Source organism: Colletotrichum gloeosporioides (assembly GCF_011800055.1).
Source record: "Colletotrichum gloeosporioides strain Lc1 chromosome Unknown consensus_59, whole genome shotgun sequence".
NCBI classification, from domain to species: Eukaryota; Fungi; Ascomycota; class Sordariomycetes; order Glomerellales; family Glomerellaceae; genus Colletotrichum; species Colletotrichum gloeosporioides.
In genome coordinates, this window is record NW_025544704.1 from 425,300 (window position 1) to 444,972 (window position 19,673).

At 55.1% G+C, this 19,673-nt stretch overlaps 3 protein-coding genes across 3 annotated transcripts; 1 reads left to right on the top strand and 2 right to left on the bottom strand.

The window, feature by feature from the left end:
* Positions 1-204: 204 nt before the first annotated feature.
* GCG54_00000265 (Serine/threonine-protein kinase KIN4) lies at positions 205-3,781 on the bottom strand (the record flags this gene model as incomplete). Its single annotated transcript, XM_045400406.1, has 3 exons — positions 205-2,130; positions 2,185-2,778; positions 2,834-3,781. 3 exons carry the CDS (start codon positions 3,779-3,781, stop codon positions 205-207), a joined length of 3,468 nt encoding a protein of 1,155 aa, XP_045262057.1.
* A 7,060-nt stretch (positions 3,782-10,841) lies between these two features.
* GCG54_00000266 (GPI-anchored wall transfer protein 1) lies at positions 10,842-12,460 on the bottom strand (the record flags this gene model as incomplete). Its single annotated transcript, XM_045400407.1, has 2 exons — positions 10,842-12,224; positions 12,353-12,460. The coding sequence occupies 2 exons, from the start codon at positions 12,458-12,460 to the stop codon at positions 10,842-10,844; spliced, it is 1,491 nt and encodes a 496-aa protein (XP_045262058.1).
* Positions 12,461-14,753: 2,293 nt separating this feature from the next.
* GCG54_00000267 (uncharacterized protein) lies at positions 14,754-16,147 on the top strand (the record flags this gene model as incomplete). The annotated part of the gene is made up of 2 exons (XM_045400408.1): positions 14,754-15,753; positions 15,903-16,147. The coding sequence occupies 2 exons, from the start codon at positions 14,754-14,756 to the stop codon at positions 16,145-16,147; spliced, it is 1,245 nt and encodes a 414-aa protein (XP_045262059.1).
* Positions 16,148-19,673: the final 3,526 nt, after the last annotated feature.

The following is a 19,673-nucleotide window of genomic DNA, read 5'->3' on the forward strand; positions in this document are numbered from 1 at the left end:
AGACCAACCACATTCTCTTGGCTTGGTATTCACACATTAAAAACCTCGAAATTGTAGAATAGAGGAGTGAGTGGTGTTGCATCCCCCTTCTCAACGCTCAACACGTCGTGCCGGGGATAAGCTCATCTGAGATGAACGAGCACCGCAAAGAGGCCGCGAGCTTGAATCCGCGGATGGCGTGCAATCAAGGGCATCAAGAGTCCTCTATCTCTCTTCGCCGCCTCTCGCCTTGCCCCGCCGGCGGAAGAAGTCCATGACTCTCTTGGCTGCTCCGCTGCTGCCTTGGTGGCCGTGGTATTGGTCCTGGTTGTAGGCGTCCGTGAATCTCTTATTCTTCTGTAGCACGCCCGACCGGCCGTTTCCTCGGCCTCCGTCGTAGCCTTCAGAGCTGAAGCCACCAGTTGGCTGCGGAATTCCTGACCGTCTTCGTGATTGAGGATTCTCAAAGGATGATTCGGATCCAGTGTTCAATGTGGCGCCATGCTGCATGTGGCCGGGCACCGCGCTTGGTTGACCGATCGGGCCCATGTATTGATCCTGGCCCTGCTGCTCCTGCCAGCCTTGACGTTGGAGTTGCGGTGCTGAGTTGGACCCAGGTTGGCGATAGCCTTGGTCGTATCCTCCATCGTAACCACGAGGTTGGCCCCGCTGATCCACATACCTGCCATGCTCGTCGACCTCAGGGGGATCTTGGATAGGCAAGTCGGGTTGAGACTGAGGCTCGGACGGTGGTGGGTGGTGGTCATAATCCCTGCCAAGCCCGATGGCCTTCAACGAGAATGACTGAGGAATGAGTGAAAACCGCCTGTTTGGCTTCTCGCGAGAAGTTTGCGAATCTGCGATGCTACCGCTTCGCTTCTTGCCGAGACCCAGTGAGAAGGACCGCCGGGACGCCCTGGAGTCGATCGAAGGACGGGGTTGACCCTCGAGCGGCATGTTGTTAGGCATGCTGACTGGAGGATACTTCCGGTTTGCGCTCTGCGAATCGGGCCGTTTGCTGCGGTTCTTACCACCGAAAATGGACCCGTTTCGACCCAGCAACTTCGATCCAAGGTCACCAATAGTGTTGGATCGCTTGTGGCCGTGGCTTCTGCCGTCGCTCGATTGAGACGGTGTCTGGCTCTGCGGGGGTTGCTGCTGTTCGGGGAAACCGGCGACTTTGGCGAATTTGGCGGGGACGGCGACGCTGGGTCGTCCCATGGCTTGCGGGTCCTGGGAGTTCGGTTGTTGGATCCTTCCTTGAGCATTAGTACCTGCGACGGCCGGGGGAATAGGTTGGCCGTACGATCCTCGGGCACCGGCTCCCAGTCCCATGGAGCCTGATGCCATTGAGCCTCCTGTCTGAGGTCTCGCCGTGGGCGGTGGGTTTGAGACTGATGATACGAACGCATTGTCGGAGGTTGCACGAGTATCGCGGGTCGGTCTTGTCGGCGGCGGCGCAGCCGTGTTCCGGTGAGCACTTGGCGGTCTTGTGCCTTGTCTGCTGGACCTGTACGAGTCTCTTGATACGGGAGGGTCTCTCGGCAGCGGCTTCTCTGCAGCAACCGGCTCCTCGGCTACTTCGACGGGGCCCTGGCTGTTTGAACGCGCCCGCGATTTACTTCCGGTTGCGTACTCTCCTCTTTGCGTCTGCGTCGTCGGCGCAACATATTCAACCTGTACAGTACGGCGCTTGTTGTCCCTTTGTTGCTTGGCAATAGCGGCTGCCTCCGCATCGGCGTCGATCTTCGCATGCTTGCTGGCGAGACCTCCCACAGATGTGGGCGTATTGGCCTTCGTCTTGGACGACTCGCGCACAGAAGCGCTGCGAGCAAGACCGGATGCCTCCTGCTCCTCGGAAGGCACTGTTGTATTTTGAATCTGAGTAGGCGTCGTGGTGCTACTCGTAATGAACTCCACGACGTGGGCATACTCGCTCAGCCAACTGTGCCGGGCAACCTCGAAGAGATCGGCACGTTTCCTGGGGTTGGGGACAAGGATTCGGCGGAGGAGGTCGCGCGCGTGGGGGGTAACGTATTCGGGGAATGTGAGAGGAGTGTTGACAATATATTTGTACAGGAGATTGATGTTGTCGCCCTCAGGGTTCGCCGGATCATCGTCGAAGGGAAGATAGCCTGCCAACATCGCGTACTAAGTTCTTGTCAGCTTCGAGCACGTCTGTATCACCAGAGTAGCTGTACTCACCAAGATTACACCGCAACTCCACACGTCAACTTTTCGACCGGTGTAAAGCGAGTCACTAACAACGAGCTCGGGTGCAGCGTAGCAAGGACTGCCGCAACTCGTTTGCATCAGATCGCCCTTCCTTGTGCCGTTGGTTTTGATCCTATCAAGTCCCAACTTTTTGACGAATTCACGATCACCAAGGTTCAGTTCTTCCTCTTCGGAAAGCTCTTCCTCGGCATCGAAGGTGTTTGCGAAGCCGAAGTCGGTAATGATGATGTTGCGGTTACGGTCCAAAAGCAGGTTTTCCAACTTGAGATCTCGGTGAACGATACCCTTCTTGTGCAAATAGCCCACACCAGAAACGAGCTGGGCGAACAGTCGACGTGCCGCATTGTCCTTCAGGTAGCGGTGGTTGAGGATGTAGTCGAAGAGCTCACCACCAGATGCGTATTCGAGAATGATACCAATGTGTCTTTCTGTCTCCACCATTTCGTGCAGGCGAACAATATTGGGGTGAGAGATGCCTCTCAGAATGGCAATTTCGCGGTAGATCTTGGCCAATCTGGAGGGGTTGTTGCCAACGCTGTCTCGCTTGATCAGCTTGATAGCGACCTATACCCGTAAAATTAGTTTGTGGTGGGTATCACCATCGGATCAATAAACTCACTTGAACACCACCGTCCTGCTTCCATCCGAGCTTGACCTTTCCGAACTCACCCTCCCCAATGGTGTTTCCGAGAATGTAGTCACCAAATCTGACAACTTTGTCGCGTTTTCCAGAGTGGTCGTGTCGACTTCTGCCTCCTCGTCTGCCATCGTCGTGTTCGGACATGCCAATTGGAGGTGGCACGGCGTCGTCGTGGGAGGAGCCGACGCGCTGAGGCTGAGCTTCCGCCAACCGCTCCTTCTCGCGGGCGACATCTACTTCGGGTTGAGAAACAACCATTCTGTTCAGGACATCGCTTCCCTCACGGATAGGCTGCTTGGGAGACGCGGTCGACTGCGGGGCCGCATGGGATCGTACAGGGATTACCGTCGGCTGGCTTCCCGGGCGACCGCTGGAGCGGTGAGGGGAGTCTGGAGCCATTTGCTGGTGTGATCTTCTGCTGCGAGAGGCAGCAGCGTCGTCTGAATAAGAGTAGTCGGCATTGCCGTTGGTGCCGTCAGGTTGGGCACGTCGTGGGGAAGAGGCAGCCTTATCGGCTGCGTGATCGCGTCTTTTCGAGGAGGCGCTGTTGGAGGTGCCCGTGTAGTTCGTCGAAGACGTTCGAGGGGGGGCGACGGGCGGCATGTTTTTTCGTCGTTCGGAGGATGAAGACTGGTAGTCTGGGGAGGAAGGCGCGACGGCGACGGGACTGGCGGGGCCAGCTCGGGACGTCATGGGCGAGACTGGATCCGGACTGTTTACAGACGCGCCGGTTCCGCTCGGTCGTCCTGAGGGGCGGTGTGAAGATGCAGGAGAGGAAGTCGTGGTCTTCAGATTCGCATTGTACGCCTCGCGGGTTGGAGAGGAATGGTTCGACGTGTAGGGGCGGCTATTCGGTGAGGCTGCGACTAGAGGCGGTGATGCCAAAGCTGGTGTTTGATGGGCAGGCTGCAGGGTGGCCGAGGACATGCTTCTGTGACGTTGAAAACGCAGGCGCGGAGGAAAATAGAGTTCGACTGAGCAGCCGTTCTATTTTGGCGTGTTTTGTTTCGCGGCTATCGCTAACCAGTTGGTCTGCGATGTTGGTGCGCCGAAGGAGCCAAGGGAGAGAAAATGGTCGCCTGGGCGGGCAGGATTGAGTAGCGAGCGAGGAGAGTGAGTAATTGAAGTTCTCTGCGGCGGTCTGGCAGCAGGTTTCAGGACGCAGGAATTAATGAGCTGCAGGAATTAAGTCGGCCAGAATTGGGATGAGATGGTCGAGTCCGATTGGAGGTATTATGGACCTTGGGCTGCGTTGTCTGTCTGCTGTACCAATGAATCGGGCTCTGGCTCTGGCTATTTCATGGCGCGAGTGTAAGGGTATCGCTTTGGGAGGGGGCTTTTTTCTGGACCAGGGCTGCCGATTTGTTGTTTACTGCAGCTCAACCAGGACGAATTGTCTGCGGCGACCGTCTGTGGTAGGTCGAGTCAACACCGCAACACACAAAAAAGGCGCGACAAGGGGGGGCGATCTCACGCACGCACACACTTTGTTGTTGTGAGCAGCAGTGCGGGCTTTGAGCCTATCCCTCTTGTGTGTGTCTTGACACCGTCTGAGACCACACGGGGCTGCTGCAGACAGTGGGAGGAGGGAGCGAGTGAAAGACAGCCAAAGCTGTGGTGTTGTCTGTGGTGTTGGTGGTGGTGTAGTTTGATTGAGGGAGAGCGCAGGCTGGAATTTGGCGGCGGGCAATCCAACGTTGTTGTTGATAAACCCCTATTGTTGGCCAATTGAGGTCGCCTGACTTGACTTTGGAGCTCTTGAGGAGTTGGAACGATACCAGGCAAGACAGCAGCGGTATGGGCGCGCGGGCCCAATTCCTGGAGTTGACTTTTGGTTGAATGTCGAAGCTGTCGATGGTGCGCTTCGTCGCCTTCGCAAGGTCGAGGCTAGCGGCAGACTATCGGGGCGAGGTTGGATCGTCGGTCGGAAAAACAAGACGAGACGAGACGCTGACAACGACAACAGCAACGAAGGTGCACTGCGTGTTGTAAGGTATTGTCTGCACCGTACGCAGGTGGTGGTGGGATGAGGTGAGTTGAGTGCGGCCCGACCTGAAGCGAGGCGGTAGGAGGGAAAGGTGTGGAGGAGTGGTGTCGGCGGCGGCGACGGCGCGGGACAGACCAGACCAGAGGGATCAGAGACCAAACTAGAATAAGAGAAGGACTGGCGCTGGCGCTGGCAAGGGCGCTGGTGGAAGTGGGAATGGGCCTTGTCTTGGCTTGGACGAGGGGAGACTGGACTGCGAGGGAGGAGAGCCAGCGAACGGTCAGACTCCCGTCGTGCTCGTTGGAGTAAAATTGACGAGATGAGACCTTGGGGGCGTGCCGGTTGCAGGGCGCCCGATATTTGGAACAGCAGCGTAGCGCGAAGCGCGACGAGGAACTTGGAACTGCGGGCTGCTGGTGCTGGTGCTGGTACGATGCGGTGCACTCCAGTCTCTTGCTGCTGGGTATCCGCCGTACGAATCGAGGGCGGGAGGAGCAGAGAGCAAGCAAGCAGAACGGCAGCGAGATTGGAGACGAGCTGGCTGCCCTGGTTGACCTGGCTGGGAAGAGAGAGCGCGGATTCAAGAGTGGCTTCCAGGGTATCGTGTACCTGCAGGGGTGGTGCGCAATGCAAGTACCGCCCAGGAAAGTGAAGGCGGAGATGTGCGTGGGCCTCAGGGGGAAAAGCGGGAAAAAGCCAGCAGGTGCGGTACATGCACCTAGGAGCTGATGCAGGTACCAGATACACACCCAAACCCGCTAATGCTGCGACTAGGTAGCTAGTTGCCTCTGCACATACGAAGGCCGCTCATGCGACTGCGACTGACTTGTCGACTGCTGCTGTCCTGCTGCAGCGGTATGCAAGAGGAAGGAGAAGTGCAGATGATGGCTGAGCTTCTGAAGCAGCCCGGACGGGGTAACGGGGTTGCGCTCGCGGTTGTTGTGTCGTGTTGGACGTCGTTTCGGCAGGGTATCCGGATCGAGAGCAACCTTCTGACGTCGAGGTAGGATCGAGCTGAGCTGAAGGTTGATTGACTATCTGCACCGAAGCTCTTTCTGCCCGTATCGTCGGTATCATCCGCCTCAAGTGAGGTTGTTTGGCGGTGGTGTTTGGGGCCGCTCAGGCTGACAATCGAAAATGAGGAGATGTCGTCTCGTTAAATTATGGCACCCATGGCCGTCCAAGCACCACCACGCGCAGGCTGGATGAATGGAAGATGGGTGGGCAATTCGTCGTTGCTTTTCTCTCTTGGGCTTGGGTTGGATTGGATTGGACTGGATTGCTGGCCCGAGAGTATTAATTATGACCGTCAATGCAGCGGCAGCGGCAGCCGGGATGGATGGAATGGATGGATGTGCCCTTCCGTACCTGGCTGCCTAGCTGCTGGAGAAGAGGGCGGATCACAGGCAATGCTGAAATGGCAGTCGGCGCGCAGTATAAACTATTCGAACAATGATTCGGACAACAGGCACGTCTTCCCATTCGGGGTAGGAATTGTCGAGTCTTTTTCGACGCGGGCTGTCTTAGGTGAGGTCTCAGCCCACGCATCTTTCTCTGCGTGTACTTCGCAGGCTTCCCGATGTAAGTCGAAGCTATCCTACTTCTGAGTCGTATCCTTTTAGCCGTAAGGTACTAGCAGCCACCACCACCACCACCATGTGAGACCAAATGTGGGTTGCACGACAGCCGAAACGTGGATGTGGCTGGTGGTGGTGTTGATGCGAACGCTAGCACTGATATTTGACGCCGATATTGCAAGTCTTGGCTGCGGCCTCGACTCGAGATTGGGTCTTTGTGAAGGGAGCAGCTGGAATTCGACATTGACCGGAACTCAGCCTGACATGGACATTTCACGGATGACAGGACCAGACGGTCGGTGATAGTTCTTGCCCGTGGAGTCGTCTACAGTAGGTACCGTACGAATACGGAAAGGGAAAGAACGGGGGAAGAGGGCGAGGATGCCCCTCCCCAAGTCAAGCCTTCCCGATATATCTTGGATTTTCTTTTTCTATGAAATTTCTGTCACCTCATCCCATGATCCCACATCTCACAGACACCACACACGTTCCACCATCTCCACGACACAACCCAATCTGAGTCCATCACTCTAGACTTTGTAGCTTCTCCATATCGTCGGGATCCGGCCTCAAGACGTCACCACAACCTCTTCGAACCTGCCAATTATCCAGGCACCGCTTCTCCGAGGGCCTCAATCTGCAGCAACCCCACGGGCCAGGCATCACATTCTCATCTTGGATATTTCAAAGTCGGTCAACGCAAACTGGCATCAAGCCTCGACGGCGCCTCCACATCGTTCGAGAAGCCCGAGAGCTCCCAACTAACAGGCGACGGCGGGATCCAACTTCATGCCCGCCTCAATCCATGCCACATATTTGAGATGGGATGGCCCTTCCAGCAAGGGTAGCCGCGGATCATGCAGCCCATCTGCCCGCGCGTCCGTCCGCCCCGTTGCTCTGTCCCCATCTTCAAATCTTGTTCCTCCCGATATGAGGCTCCGTGGCTCCTCTGGAAGAAGAGGCAACGAAAAACGCATCCTGTGAGCCATCTTGGCAGTATGTGGTCTACCTGCTCAGTGCTCGCATCATCCCAAGACCACATGCGCCGTGCAGTGCAGCATACCCTGTACCTGAGATGAGAGGCCATGCATATTGCCGAACGCGCCTGCCTCTTCAAGGACCACGAGATGCGGCTTTCCACGATTCGTGACCGCCGTGGGTGGCCAATCTGGCCTCTCAATCCCACCTTCGACTGTTGACTTGCATTGTGAATATATCTCTCTTCTCATGCACAGCAGATGCAGACGCTGCAGAGTCGTATCGCGATTGAACTGACGGATACCTTTGTAACTAGGACTCCTGCGGACCTCTGTCAAACGAAACTCTGGCCATCCCTGTTGCTGGGCTGGGCATCCAAGCTGCTAGGACAGGGGTCAAGACATGGTTCAGGGGGTCTTGTCATTCTCGGTTGTCATCATAATCCATACAAGCAACCAGCGCAACAGTGCTGCAGCGGTGTCAGAGTCAGTCAGCGCTCCTCGCCGCCCGCAACATTTGCATTTCGTCCGATGCCATCCCGTCTCTTCTCAGTCGCTCGTTGACTGCCAGTGGTGCGGTGTGGCCCGTCAAGTCATTGAAGTCAAACACATGGGAAAACAGCCCGCCATCCTGCGACGCACACCTTCAGTAACCCCTGCCCATCACCTCACTACGTGATTACATAGCTCTGCCCAGGCAGGATTGTCCTGTTTGCAATCGCATAGTTGCAGACGACTGCCAGTGGACGACATTGAGGCAGCAGCGAGGTTCCTTGCATCAACATGGCAGGACGCATTTCTCCAAATTAACGTACAAAAGTCTGACTGGCTGACCATCAATGTTTGCGAGACCGGACGGCCGACCTTCCTCTCGCCTTCGAACGACGGACCGCACATGTTTGCGCATGTCGCATTTCCTTCAGCGTCTCTGGCCTCCACACATCCATCTCGATGCCACCGTGGCTGCGCCCGTCTTGTCTGCGATTTGTTACCTCATGCGCGCCATAACACGGGTCGGATTGACGAGGCGTTGTTCGATTATACGCAGAGTTGTCTAACCTTGATGCAATATCCTTCACCATAATGAAGGTGCCTCTATCGTCTTATTACTCCGGATGGCCCACTCAGCCGTCTCCCGTCAGCAAAAGGCATGGCATAGCATGGTACGCACGTATCAAATGTACACCTCGCTCCTCCCACATACCATCAGCACCTCGCATGCCCAGATCTCGGTATCTTGACATCTTTCCAGCCTTCTCTGTGGCTGTCTCTCCCTTGCAACGCGCAATTCGATGCCTCGTACCCGATACGTACCTATACGCCCACCCTCACGGACGAGCTCCCGTTGTGCAGGTCCCATCGGGCTCCGTCGCACCTTAATATTCGCTTGTCTCGAATCCGCAGATCCTGGAAGGAAACACAGCAATCAAAAGCGGCTAAACTGTGTCTTGGACTGGCTCTCGTCTTATGTAAGACATGATATCTTCCGAGGACAGCTTAGAATTATCTCGGTGTTTATGCCGAATTTTGCACAATACAGGGACACACGGCAAACGAATGGCGCCATTGCTTCTTCCACCGGGACCGGCTGACGCGTGGAAAGAAAAAGGTTCTACGACGCGTCTCGGCGTGCATGAGCCAACAAACCGTCGACCAGGCGCAAAGGGGACATCCAGATGATTTAGGGCTCATCTTCTTCGCTGTCATTTGCCAGTTGGGCCACGAAGTCTGGCAAGCAAGCATTGATGTCGGAGATGAGGCGCACGGCTCACACCAGGGGTCTGCCGGCTCCGGCGCAAGGCTTCAAATCAAGCTGTCCATGGAATCAAGTTTGATTCGTCTCCAGTGCGAATAGAGCAACGAGACCCTCTCTTTGATCTGCTCTGGAGACTTTCAGCCATGGTCTTCATCCATGGCTGTACATGGGGCTCTTAAGATTCTGAGCCAGGTCTCGAGAAACATGCGGCTGGGGTTTATTTGACATAGCGTCTTGAGCTCGTTCAATGCCTCGGCCAGGCCATTCCGGCTGTCACCATCCATCGGGCTAACGCTTACCATCATTTGGCTGCCCAGTTGGGCCATTGATGGAGACAAGCCAACTGCCCCATCCAGAAAGTCTCCGGGTAAACCCAGCCATACACGGCACTTGGCCCCAAGTACGTGTGGCTAGTGACATCATACGCCGCCTACCAGCTTCGTTCAGACAGCCCGTTGGGTGTCAACCGTTCAGGCGGTAACATTTCACTATCAGAGAGCATCAGGGTTCGGAGTGGTGATTTACAACTCCACACGCCTTGCAAGGCACCAAAAAAATGTGCCATGTTCATGCTGCTCCATCTCAGAATCCCTCATCGACGATCCCACTTAGACGGAGTCCCATAACATCGCGGGAAAAACGCGACGCGTCCTGACCCCGCTCATCGCCAACTTCAAAAACTGGAGACCGTCCAACTCAGAGCCATTCCCAGGGACGATCCCGGCCTTCTCGCTAACGTCTAGTTGAGTATTGTTCTTCGGGGAAATAGCGTCCGCCGTCCATTGCCAACTCACGGAGAACACGCAATCACATTGCATCTCTGCTATAAAGCGCTAACATGCGAGATGCCAAACGGCTAACGGGGTCTCCGACAGACGGGAAGGAGGGGGGGAAGACGTGACTAACTTACTGGTGAACCGAGAACCAGGCCAATCTCATCCTCGTCACCCACTCGCCTCTGAATTTTCTTCTAGAATGATTCCAAACCCAGCGGGGTGGTTTGGTTCGAGGGAAGAGGGCCGAGCGGCCGTTTCCAAAGAAGACGTTCATGCAAGTGGGGGGCTGGGCTGGGCCAGGACGTTGAAAGAGATGACTTTCTGCTCGGACCAGACGGAGGGGAGATATCGCCCGGGCAAGTTTGCGATTTTCCAGGGCTATTCGCGATTTCCCAATGCAAACCGAAACGACCCTCGTGTTGGACGGTCTCGGGAAAGAGCACGTACGTCCAGGCTTTGTGAGATGGGGCGGAAGCGGTTGTCGTCTGTCTGTCGTTGCCGTAGGTAGGTTTCCGACGGCTCCGTTTCAGTAACCCGTCACCTCGGATTCGCCGGGGCTGCTGGGCGGGTTCATTGGAACGACGAAGGAGCGTTCCTCCCGTCAACTGGGATGCCTGCGCCGTCTCCTCCCGAGGGCTGCGGACGTACCAAGTTCGTGGGCGCATCAGGCCATGTTCGAGGATGGCCGGATATTGGGATGGTGCTTCACTACTTGCAGAAGCATGTGCCGTCGTCTCTGCCCGTTATCGTCTTCAATGTCGCTGGCACGTCGGTGCAAGATACTGTCACGGAAGAAGCCATGTCCCCGCCGTCAGGACGTCACAAGTGCGAACGATTTCCAGTAAGCTTCAATTGGTATCTGCTCATGCCATATCTACACATTCATATACACATATACAGCCGGCCTCAAGTCCCTACAGTTTGATGTTGATGTTGTACGCGTCAAGAGCCAAGGCGAGAGCAGTCAGGGATCCGCTGTACGCCATCAAAATGCCCATGGTAGCGGGCGGGCCGACGTCTAACGTGGGCACCGTCATGTTGACCAAGCCAGTCAAGAGGTTGGCGATCAGGAACAAAAAGAGACCATTGCGGTTGTAGGCACGGAACACTCTGCTCGTGGCCGTCTCGTAAGCCTCCCTTTCAGACTTTGCGTCCGTCGCGTTGTAGAAGGAGGGGAAGAAGACGGTGTCGACGATGCAGTACGCAAGGATCTGGGTCGAGTTGAACGCCGCCGTCCAGAGGATGTACGGCAGGTTTGCCATGCGGCGCGACACGCTGAGTCCGTCGCCGTAGCTGTAGCTGGTGCTCAGGAAGTATAGACCCGTCCATACGGCCGACCAGATGGCCATCATCATGAGGAGGGTCTTGCGTTGCGTCGCCGGCGTTGAGTCGCTCTTCGGGTTGACGCTCCTCGGCAGGATATACATGCCCGTGTCCTGTCCAGCGAGGAAGATGGCCAGGTATCCGATGAAGCTGAAGATGCCCTCGCGGTTCTTAGAGATCAGGTTCGTCCTCGGCGCTGTGAGGATGAACGCCTTCAAGCTCGTGCTCTCGAGCACGACCTGGTACAGCCCACCGAGAATGACGGCCAGGGCGGCGTAGCTCGGCACGATCTTCAGCGCGGACTGGAAGATGGCGACGAAGGGCGGGAGCAGGCCGAGGGTGAAGAAGAAGTTCCAGTGGACGCCGTACTCAGTGACGTGCTCGGCGTAGTCCAGCCCCTTGACGCTGAGCAGACGGATGACGCCCAGGACGAGCAGGGGCAGGGAGTGGCGCATCGAGGCGGCCAGGCGCGTGGCCAACGGCGTCGAGCGGCCCTCGGCGCGTTCCTTGAGGACGGGACGGGCGGCGATGACGCCGGCGCTGTAAACGAAGGAGCCGACGCCCATATCCATCAGGGACGTGCCCCACGTCTCGATCTTGGCGAAGCGGCGGGGGAAGAGGCGGAAGTCGACGGCGAGGATGGCGATGCAGGTGACGACCATCATGCTCCCGCGGTAGTGCGTCAGGAAGGGCTTGACGGAGAGGGGAGGGAGCGGGCCCTGGGCGTCAGCTTTGGACTTTGCATTGGGAGGGACGACGGGCTTCTTGCGGCGGGTATTTGGCGGGAAGGCATAGACGACAACGGCTGGGGCGAGGAGGAGGAGGTTGAGGAGCAGGGGGGAGGAAGCGTAGAGGGTTGTCGAGAGAAGGATGGCGGTGACGTTGAGGAGGTAATCGACTACGCCGGCGAGCGGTGTGTAAGGTTTGAAGAAGGATTGTCGGGACTGGAGGACGGACCAGAGGAGGACTGCGACCTGGAGTTGTGCCAGGTTAGCTTTCTGCTTTGTTCCTTTGGTGCATGCGCGCCGTATTGAAGGGGGGGGGGGGGGGGGGGGGGGGTTTNGGGGGGAGGGGGGAGGGATTTGGAGGGGGAAACACGCACGGGTGCGACGGCTGTCACGTAGTTGATTTCGCTGGGGGGTCCGCCGGAGAGGTTGGAGACAAAGTCCTCCTTGAGCTTCTTGTAGCTTTCGGCCGTTGCGGCAGACATGTTTGCGATCGACGGATGGGGGTCGAAAGAATTAGGGACGGGGTGTGTCCGGTGGATGGAGGGAGGACCAAGGAGGGGCCTGATTTTTCAAAAAGACGTCTGCAAGCCCGATACCATTTCTGTAGATGTGTCTGCTTTGACACACGCGCAAATGAACGGGTAAAGGAGGCCGTGGGACCTTTGGACAGAGTTGGCGATGTGTCAATCCCGACTTGCAACGTCTCCAAAATTGCGGCCGAAAAGAACAACCAACGAACGACACCTCATTGCGTGGGTTGCGCGAGGGTGGTCCAAGCTCCCGACCTTCAGGTGACAGACGCAATTCCAGGGTCCCCCCCCTCCAAAGTGCAGCAGGAACCTGCCCATTCAATCCTCTCTGCCCAATCAGGAGCTCCAAATTGAGGCATCGTACGGGTCCGCTCCGGAATGGCTTCGGAGGCACGGGGGCCCCAGAAAGCCTTACCTGACGCTGAAGCTCTTCCCACCTCCGTGTTTCCTCCGCCGGTCAAAGGAAGCTTTCCCACCGTCCCGGGGTTAGTGTCTTGGGTGTCCTGACCTCCTCCTCTTGCAAGAGATCGACATCACGGCCACGCAGCACTCCAAACTGCCCGCGAGGCAAATACGTCACCTGCACTCGACGGGAGCATTTCCTACTTGGTGTCTCATCCCGCTCCACGTCTCCTCTCAACTCCATCCAGCCCAGCCCCGGGCCGGTTTGCTCGGGTGCTCGGTTCATCACAGCTTTTTGTCCATTGCCATTGCTGCCTGCCTGACAAGACGATTAGGATGGCCGTTTTCCCTTTTTTCGCCATCTTGGACGAACCCAGCCGAGACATTACCACACTGTGACTCAGACAATTGAGACTTTGGTGAGCCAGCGCCGTTGTTGGTCTCTGTCCCGTCCCGCCTCCACACACACTTCCTCTCTCTTTCTCTCACTCATCGTCTGCTTTCTCTGTCTCTCGGTGTATCTGTCTCTTCTCGCACACCATCGGCCGCACTGCGGCAACTGAAGACAGCATCACGAGCATGGAAATGGAGATGGAGATGCAGCTACAGCTGACCTGACGGATTCGGATACAGCCACGCCAACTTCTAGCGCCAGTGGCAGGGGCAGGTGCAAGTGCACCCCGCCAGCTTCAACAAGGTTGCGGTTGGCCGTGATGGGCGCCTGTCAAAATCAATCTCTCTCTTTCTCTCTTCCCTGTCATCAGTTGCTGCCGAACCCCGGACGCAGCGAAAGAGGTCAACGCAAAGAAGGAAAAAGAAGGAACTACCGCGCCGTGCGCCTGCATCAAAAGTCCAGAGCCCAAGCCAGAAGAATGAAAAGGGAAAGCCTTCATCTCTCTTTCCCTCAGGGTTGAAGAGTAGGTGAAGCCCATTCCATTTCCAACACGATAGACGAGGAAGCACTCTGCCAGAAACATGACGAATGAGGGCCCAGACAAGCCACACTTTCTTTGTTCTCTGCCCTGCAATACCCAGTCCCATCTGCAGAAAATCCCAAGTTGACAAGCCCCTCCCAAGCCCGTCCATGTTGGGTCCTTTTTTACACACCCTTGGGTTTGCTACGACAACCCACACGCCGCTAGCTGCTGTCCTTTGTTCTCGCGTGCGGCAACATGGTCAAGGTTGTCGTCCGCAACCGCCCATTGTCGCCTGAGAGTTGACGACTGCATCCTGCGATTTCCACTCCACTGACGCCCACCGACCTGCCAAAGCCCCATCCCGGCAAGAAAAGAGGTGTGGCAGTGACAGAGCGACTTGCGGCCGGGAGCTTTGGCCTTTGAGCCGTTCTCTTTACACGCCCTCTGCTCCTCAGTCTCTGTCAGTATGTCTCTCTTGCTTCGTATCAAGGCTGCAGCCCTCCAAGGTCCTTTGATAGAGAGGCCTTACCAATCCTTTCATTTCCCGTCCCCGGCAGTTGGCGTAGGAAATTCTTTTTTACCCTCTCCGTACTGTCTGGCGCGCGGGAAAGAAAGACGGACGGATATACAAGACCAGAAAGGTGATCGACGATCGGTCTAGATATTTACCCCCTCAGACGTCCCTCTCTCTCAGACATAAGAAAGCCGGTCTCCCTTGATAATCCTTACCGGGCTATAGACTCTCGCTTCCACCATCGCCCTATCAACCGGTTGCACATTCCGATCTTTGGGTCCATTCATTGTTACCACCAAATTGATTTAACCCTCTGCCCTACCTGGCATCAAACAGAAGAAGCCTGTGCGGTTATTCAGTACTCAGCATTCATCATCAACACCAAGCATTCATCATCACCACGACAATTATCATGGCTACTCCCATTGATAACCGCCCTAGCCTCCATCCGCTATGGACTTCTCAATACAATCTGGGTGGCTTTCCTCGCTCCTCTTCGGGCCGTTCTGCATCCGCCTCATACTTCAGCTCATCGGACCGCTCTCCCAAGAGCTTGCCTACTCCGGTATTCCCCTCCAATGATGGCTCCATGAGACAACATGAACGGGCCATGGTCGACCGCCTTGGTGGCCAGAAACCTCGTACAGCACTGCGCCTCGACCTCAGCCCAAGGAAGACCGCTCATCGCCCATCACCGCTTTCTCCCCTCGCCGAGCACTCCGTTGATGGAAGACGGTACTCGGCCGCTCAAATGAGCCCCCGCCGACCTCCTCCCCCGCCTTCCCCTCGGTCACCGCCAGTCGCAGGCAACCGCCGCCAGACGCTCGCCGCTGAGAACCGCTCCATGCTCCTCGCTGGCCTGGGAGAGGAGGCCAAGCGCCGCCAGTCTGTCCCGAATGCAGGTTATCTCCCAAGATCCAAGGATGCGGACAAGCGCCATCAACTCGAGCAACTTCGCGCCTGGGGACATGTCTACCTCGGTGATGCAAAGACCTCAGATGTCTTCGTCAACGCCGTATCCCTCCGCCGCGACTCTAACGCATCCACAAACTCAGATGCATCTGCTGGCGACTCCTCTCCCACCCGCATGCCAACGACGCCCACAATCCCCTCCAACCAGACCGCAATCCGCGCTCGTGTGCGTCCCCGTGCCCTGGAACGCAAACCGTTCCTGATCCAGCGCACCTTCGACATCGAGCAGTTGCGTTCCACGGTGGCAGACCCGCTCCCAAACACTCCCCCGGCATCAGATTCCCGCCGCCGCCCGTCCCTCGCGGGCTCCCCGCCGCAAAGGTCTCCCCGGCCGGCCATGGCACGCCGAAGATCAAGCAGTGCCGCGCATGGCTCTTCTCTCCCTTACAGCCGCGCAGACTCGCGAGCCCCGTCGCGTGGCGCATCCACCATGCCAATTCGTAAGTGTACACCCCCTTCCCAAATGTCTCACTCCAATTTTATCACATCCAACATTTTTTCCCATGCTGCGACGTTTGCGGTCAGCCCTTTTTAGGCCGTAGCCTCCAAAGCCGGCGGTCTCCTTCCCGAGGCGCGAACCTTCTTACAGAAAGAAAGGAACAAGCACACCAAGCTAACCCCAACCCACCCGCAGATCTCCAATACGCCCGATCCTCTCTGCCGGTGTTGGCTGCTCTCATTGTCTCCGGCCACATTACAGCTGGCGACGTTATCGATCTGCCACTGCCTTATCCCGAGGTCTGGGACCGCACGGTGGCCTACGTGTACACCGGACAAGGGGACCTGACGGATGCAGTCAGGGAAAACATCCTCTACCTCGCCGGGAAAGTCTAAGGCGCATGGTTGGGTGGAGGAGGCTTCCGATTTCTTTTCTTGCTTCCTTGTTCACGACTTTATGACTCTTTTCTTTTCTTCTCTTCTTACTCGTTCCCTTTTTCCTTCAACTCGAATCCGGCATCTCTTTTTCTTGTTGTGCTTGCTCGTCCATGATCACGCGAGAAGTGGGAGCAGCGGTTTGCAGGAGCCGTTTTCTTTTCCTTCATCCTTTCTCTTCGATATCCCTCCTTTGTTAAGTGTCTACCACCACGGGCAAACACTTACCAATATTCTCCCGTATGAATCTGGCAACCATGCCTATATGACGAGCCATGTATTTTAATGAACTTGATTTCAAAACACTTTTCGGGCAAGGATTGCTTTGAGAACAATCAAAAAGTATCGTCCAAATCAACAACATCTGCTTTCACATCTCGCTTCCACCGTGAATAGCCACATGACACTTCAATGACATCCCAAGCCCACTAAGCCACAGCCACGTCTTTGCTCGACACCGCTGTTTTAATGTGGCAGGCAACTTTAATCCGCCTGACACCTGTCAAAAGAGGACATCCGGAGGAACGCCCAAACACGGTAAATAGGTTTTCCTCGAAACCACATTTCCGCAAACGTGGTTTACGCGGGAAAACGCGCCCCAACGTACGATTTCCCACGAGGGACAACCTTGTTTTCTCTTTTAACCCACTGTCCGTTTTCTTCCATCCATCTAATTGGGGATTTCTTCTTTCATCCTCGCACGCATGTTTCTGACGTTCTTGGCAATACCAGCGAAATTTTCTTTTTCTTTTCGACTTTTGGATGGCAGTGTGTGTGACCTGATTGTCCGAGGTGAGGAAGAGATCGACGTTGTCAACGAGCTTCTACCGGCCTTGCGACCTTAACAGACGTTTTCATGTCTTCGCCTCCCAAACTATCTGCCTCCCCAGACGTCTCCATCACGGTTCTTCTTTCTTTCTCCATCACGAGGAGGCCTCATTCCCCATCTCCCCCGTTTAGCCCGAGATGAATCAACAATACATCCACCCCCCTTCTTGACGCCGATCCCACTCCCCTCCGCCTTACCACTGCGCCTTGCGTGTGTTGGCCGATCTTCACCCAAGATCGTGGCTTGTCTCTCGGGAAGCTGTCAGGCGGCCACGAGCGGATGTGCCGCGGTAGATGCTTCTCGCCAAGCCCAACGCACGGAGGTGGACAAAGGAGGAAAGACGGTTTGCGTCTTGTTGTTTTCCTTTGCTTTTAACCCTCAAGCTCCTCAACTTCCCTCCCCTCTTTGAACGAACTGTTATACTTCTTCTGCCCGGAGATCGACATCATCGACGAGACGGTGAGAGAGGTCGCTGCTTCCGGCGCGCGGTGATTACGAAGCCGCGGCTGACGGAGTGCGTTTCGTTGGCCAATACGGATGGGTGGTGGGAGTCGGCATGGGTGGGATGGTGATGCTTCCGGTCCGAGGTAATGGGCATTGATGCCGGGTGCGGTGTGCCTATATTTCGCCTGTACCGGCGTGGCGACTTGGGTTCGCATGAGATGCAGACAATGAGAATTGCGATGCCACGGTACCGGATGATGATCCAGCGGCGGCGTTGTGCACGATGATGAGCTCCATATGAAGGCGAACAGCATCGCATGCTAGGTTTTTGGACACGGCCGTCTTGTTACCAGAGGCAGTGTAAAAGAGACTTATAGAGAGGCCTCGTAAACATTTACCGCCTAATATGCATATAAAACCCTTCATAGTGTCATTGAGACGGTGATGATTGAAGCGGTAGGTCAACTATTCCGTCTATTAAAAGGAGCAAAAGTCATGTAACCCCTTTTCGTGGCTCTGGAATTAGACCTATGATTCTCACTCGAATACTAGCAAAGGACCAACATGCGAGCAGTAAGGGTTTCTTGCCAGCCGTCTCTGGTCCTTACCGGAAAGATATACGACTTCAGCATGTTAAAAGGTGTCTGAGTTTTTGAGATGCGCAGAACCATCGACTTTACTGATATCGTCTAAAGTTTAGGGAAGCTTCCAGATGATGGAAGGAACTTTTGTAAAGAGTTTTGCTAGTCGGGCAGTGTTCGTTAGCTATCCGGGTAGTATCCCTTATAATCCTTGATTATAGAGAGAACGATAGAAATAGTGATAAGGATAATAACGATAATAATAACGACGAGGACGACGATAAGGATGATAACGAGGACGATAACGAGGACGATAACGAGGATAATAACGAGGATAATAATAAGGATAATAATAAGGATAATAGAAATAATAATAATAATAGATAATAATAATAGAAAATAATAATAATAAAAATAAGAATAGGAAATATAATACTTACTCTAGAAATAGACTACGGATTATATATATATATATATAGATACTGCCCGGATAGCTAAATAACACTGCCCGACTAGCAAAACTCTTTATAAAAGTCATACGGTTTCCAAAAGGAACCAGCATGTGAGGTTGACCACAGCGAGCAAAGTCACGCTTTCTAATAAATCATTTCCCTTCTTTTTCCATTCACCCCTTGGGGAGAGGCATAGCGGCCTTGAGACGGCATGTCTGTGGTGGGCATTCGGAACTTAACCAATGATCATTTACACAGGTGGTGTATAGGTATTCTCTATATAAACACTATGAAATAATCCCACTACCAGGCCTTCTTAGCCAAGAATTTCTTGCTGCGGGAAAGCATGTATTCCTCACCCTGCACTGCCTCCACGTAAAACGTGAGACAAGCCGTTGGCTGGTGATGTCTATGACTTGTAGACCTAGCAGATGCATTGGTGTTTGTTCGAGGTTATTCTCTTCCGCCAATGGCGAGTTTGATTTTTGCCACCGTGCGCCATTACGCCCACCCACTTGTGAGATCTGATTCTGCCGTCCACTATACACTAGTATCTTGCGTTAAGGATGGGCGTCAAGAGGTACTGCCAAAATGCGACGACAGGCCATGCGCTCGGATCGAAAGTATGTTCGACTGATACTCCTCGCTGACTTGTCGGCATGGAGTGTGTACGGCGTAAACTGAATGCGCAGCATATTAGCCTCCAGTGGGTCAAAGGTTTTCAACATGTGAGGCTAGGATACCTACATGGAAGCTGCCGATTGCTATGCATTTGCTGGCAGGCATTCCGCCATTGCCCAAAGGCGAGGATTGCGGAGGGTACAGCAACAAGTAAACTAATTAAAGAGAGGATTGCCTCAGTGGACAGCATGGTGCCGCAAACTTATAGGATGATGTGGATCGCACGCCCACGTAATGAAGCACACTTGCAACGGAGTATACTTGATAAGACGTGAACGGAAAGCATAATGTAACTCTCAGGAATGAATGCAAGTGTGTCCAGGCTTTCAAAGATTGATCGAAGAGAAATTTTTCCAAACCCGCCCTGATCATAACGGTGGGTGGGCAACTTTATGGCACAGGTCGCAGGAAGAGGAGGACGAGGGTTGCAGTTATGGAGGTAGCTGACCCGAAGTGTAGCTTGGACGGCCGACCGTATGTATGGCCGAAACCCAGAATAC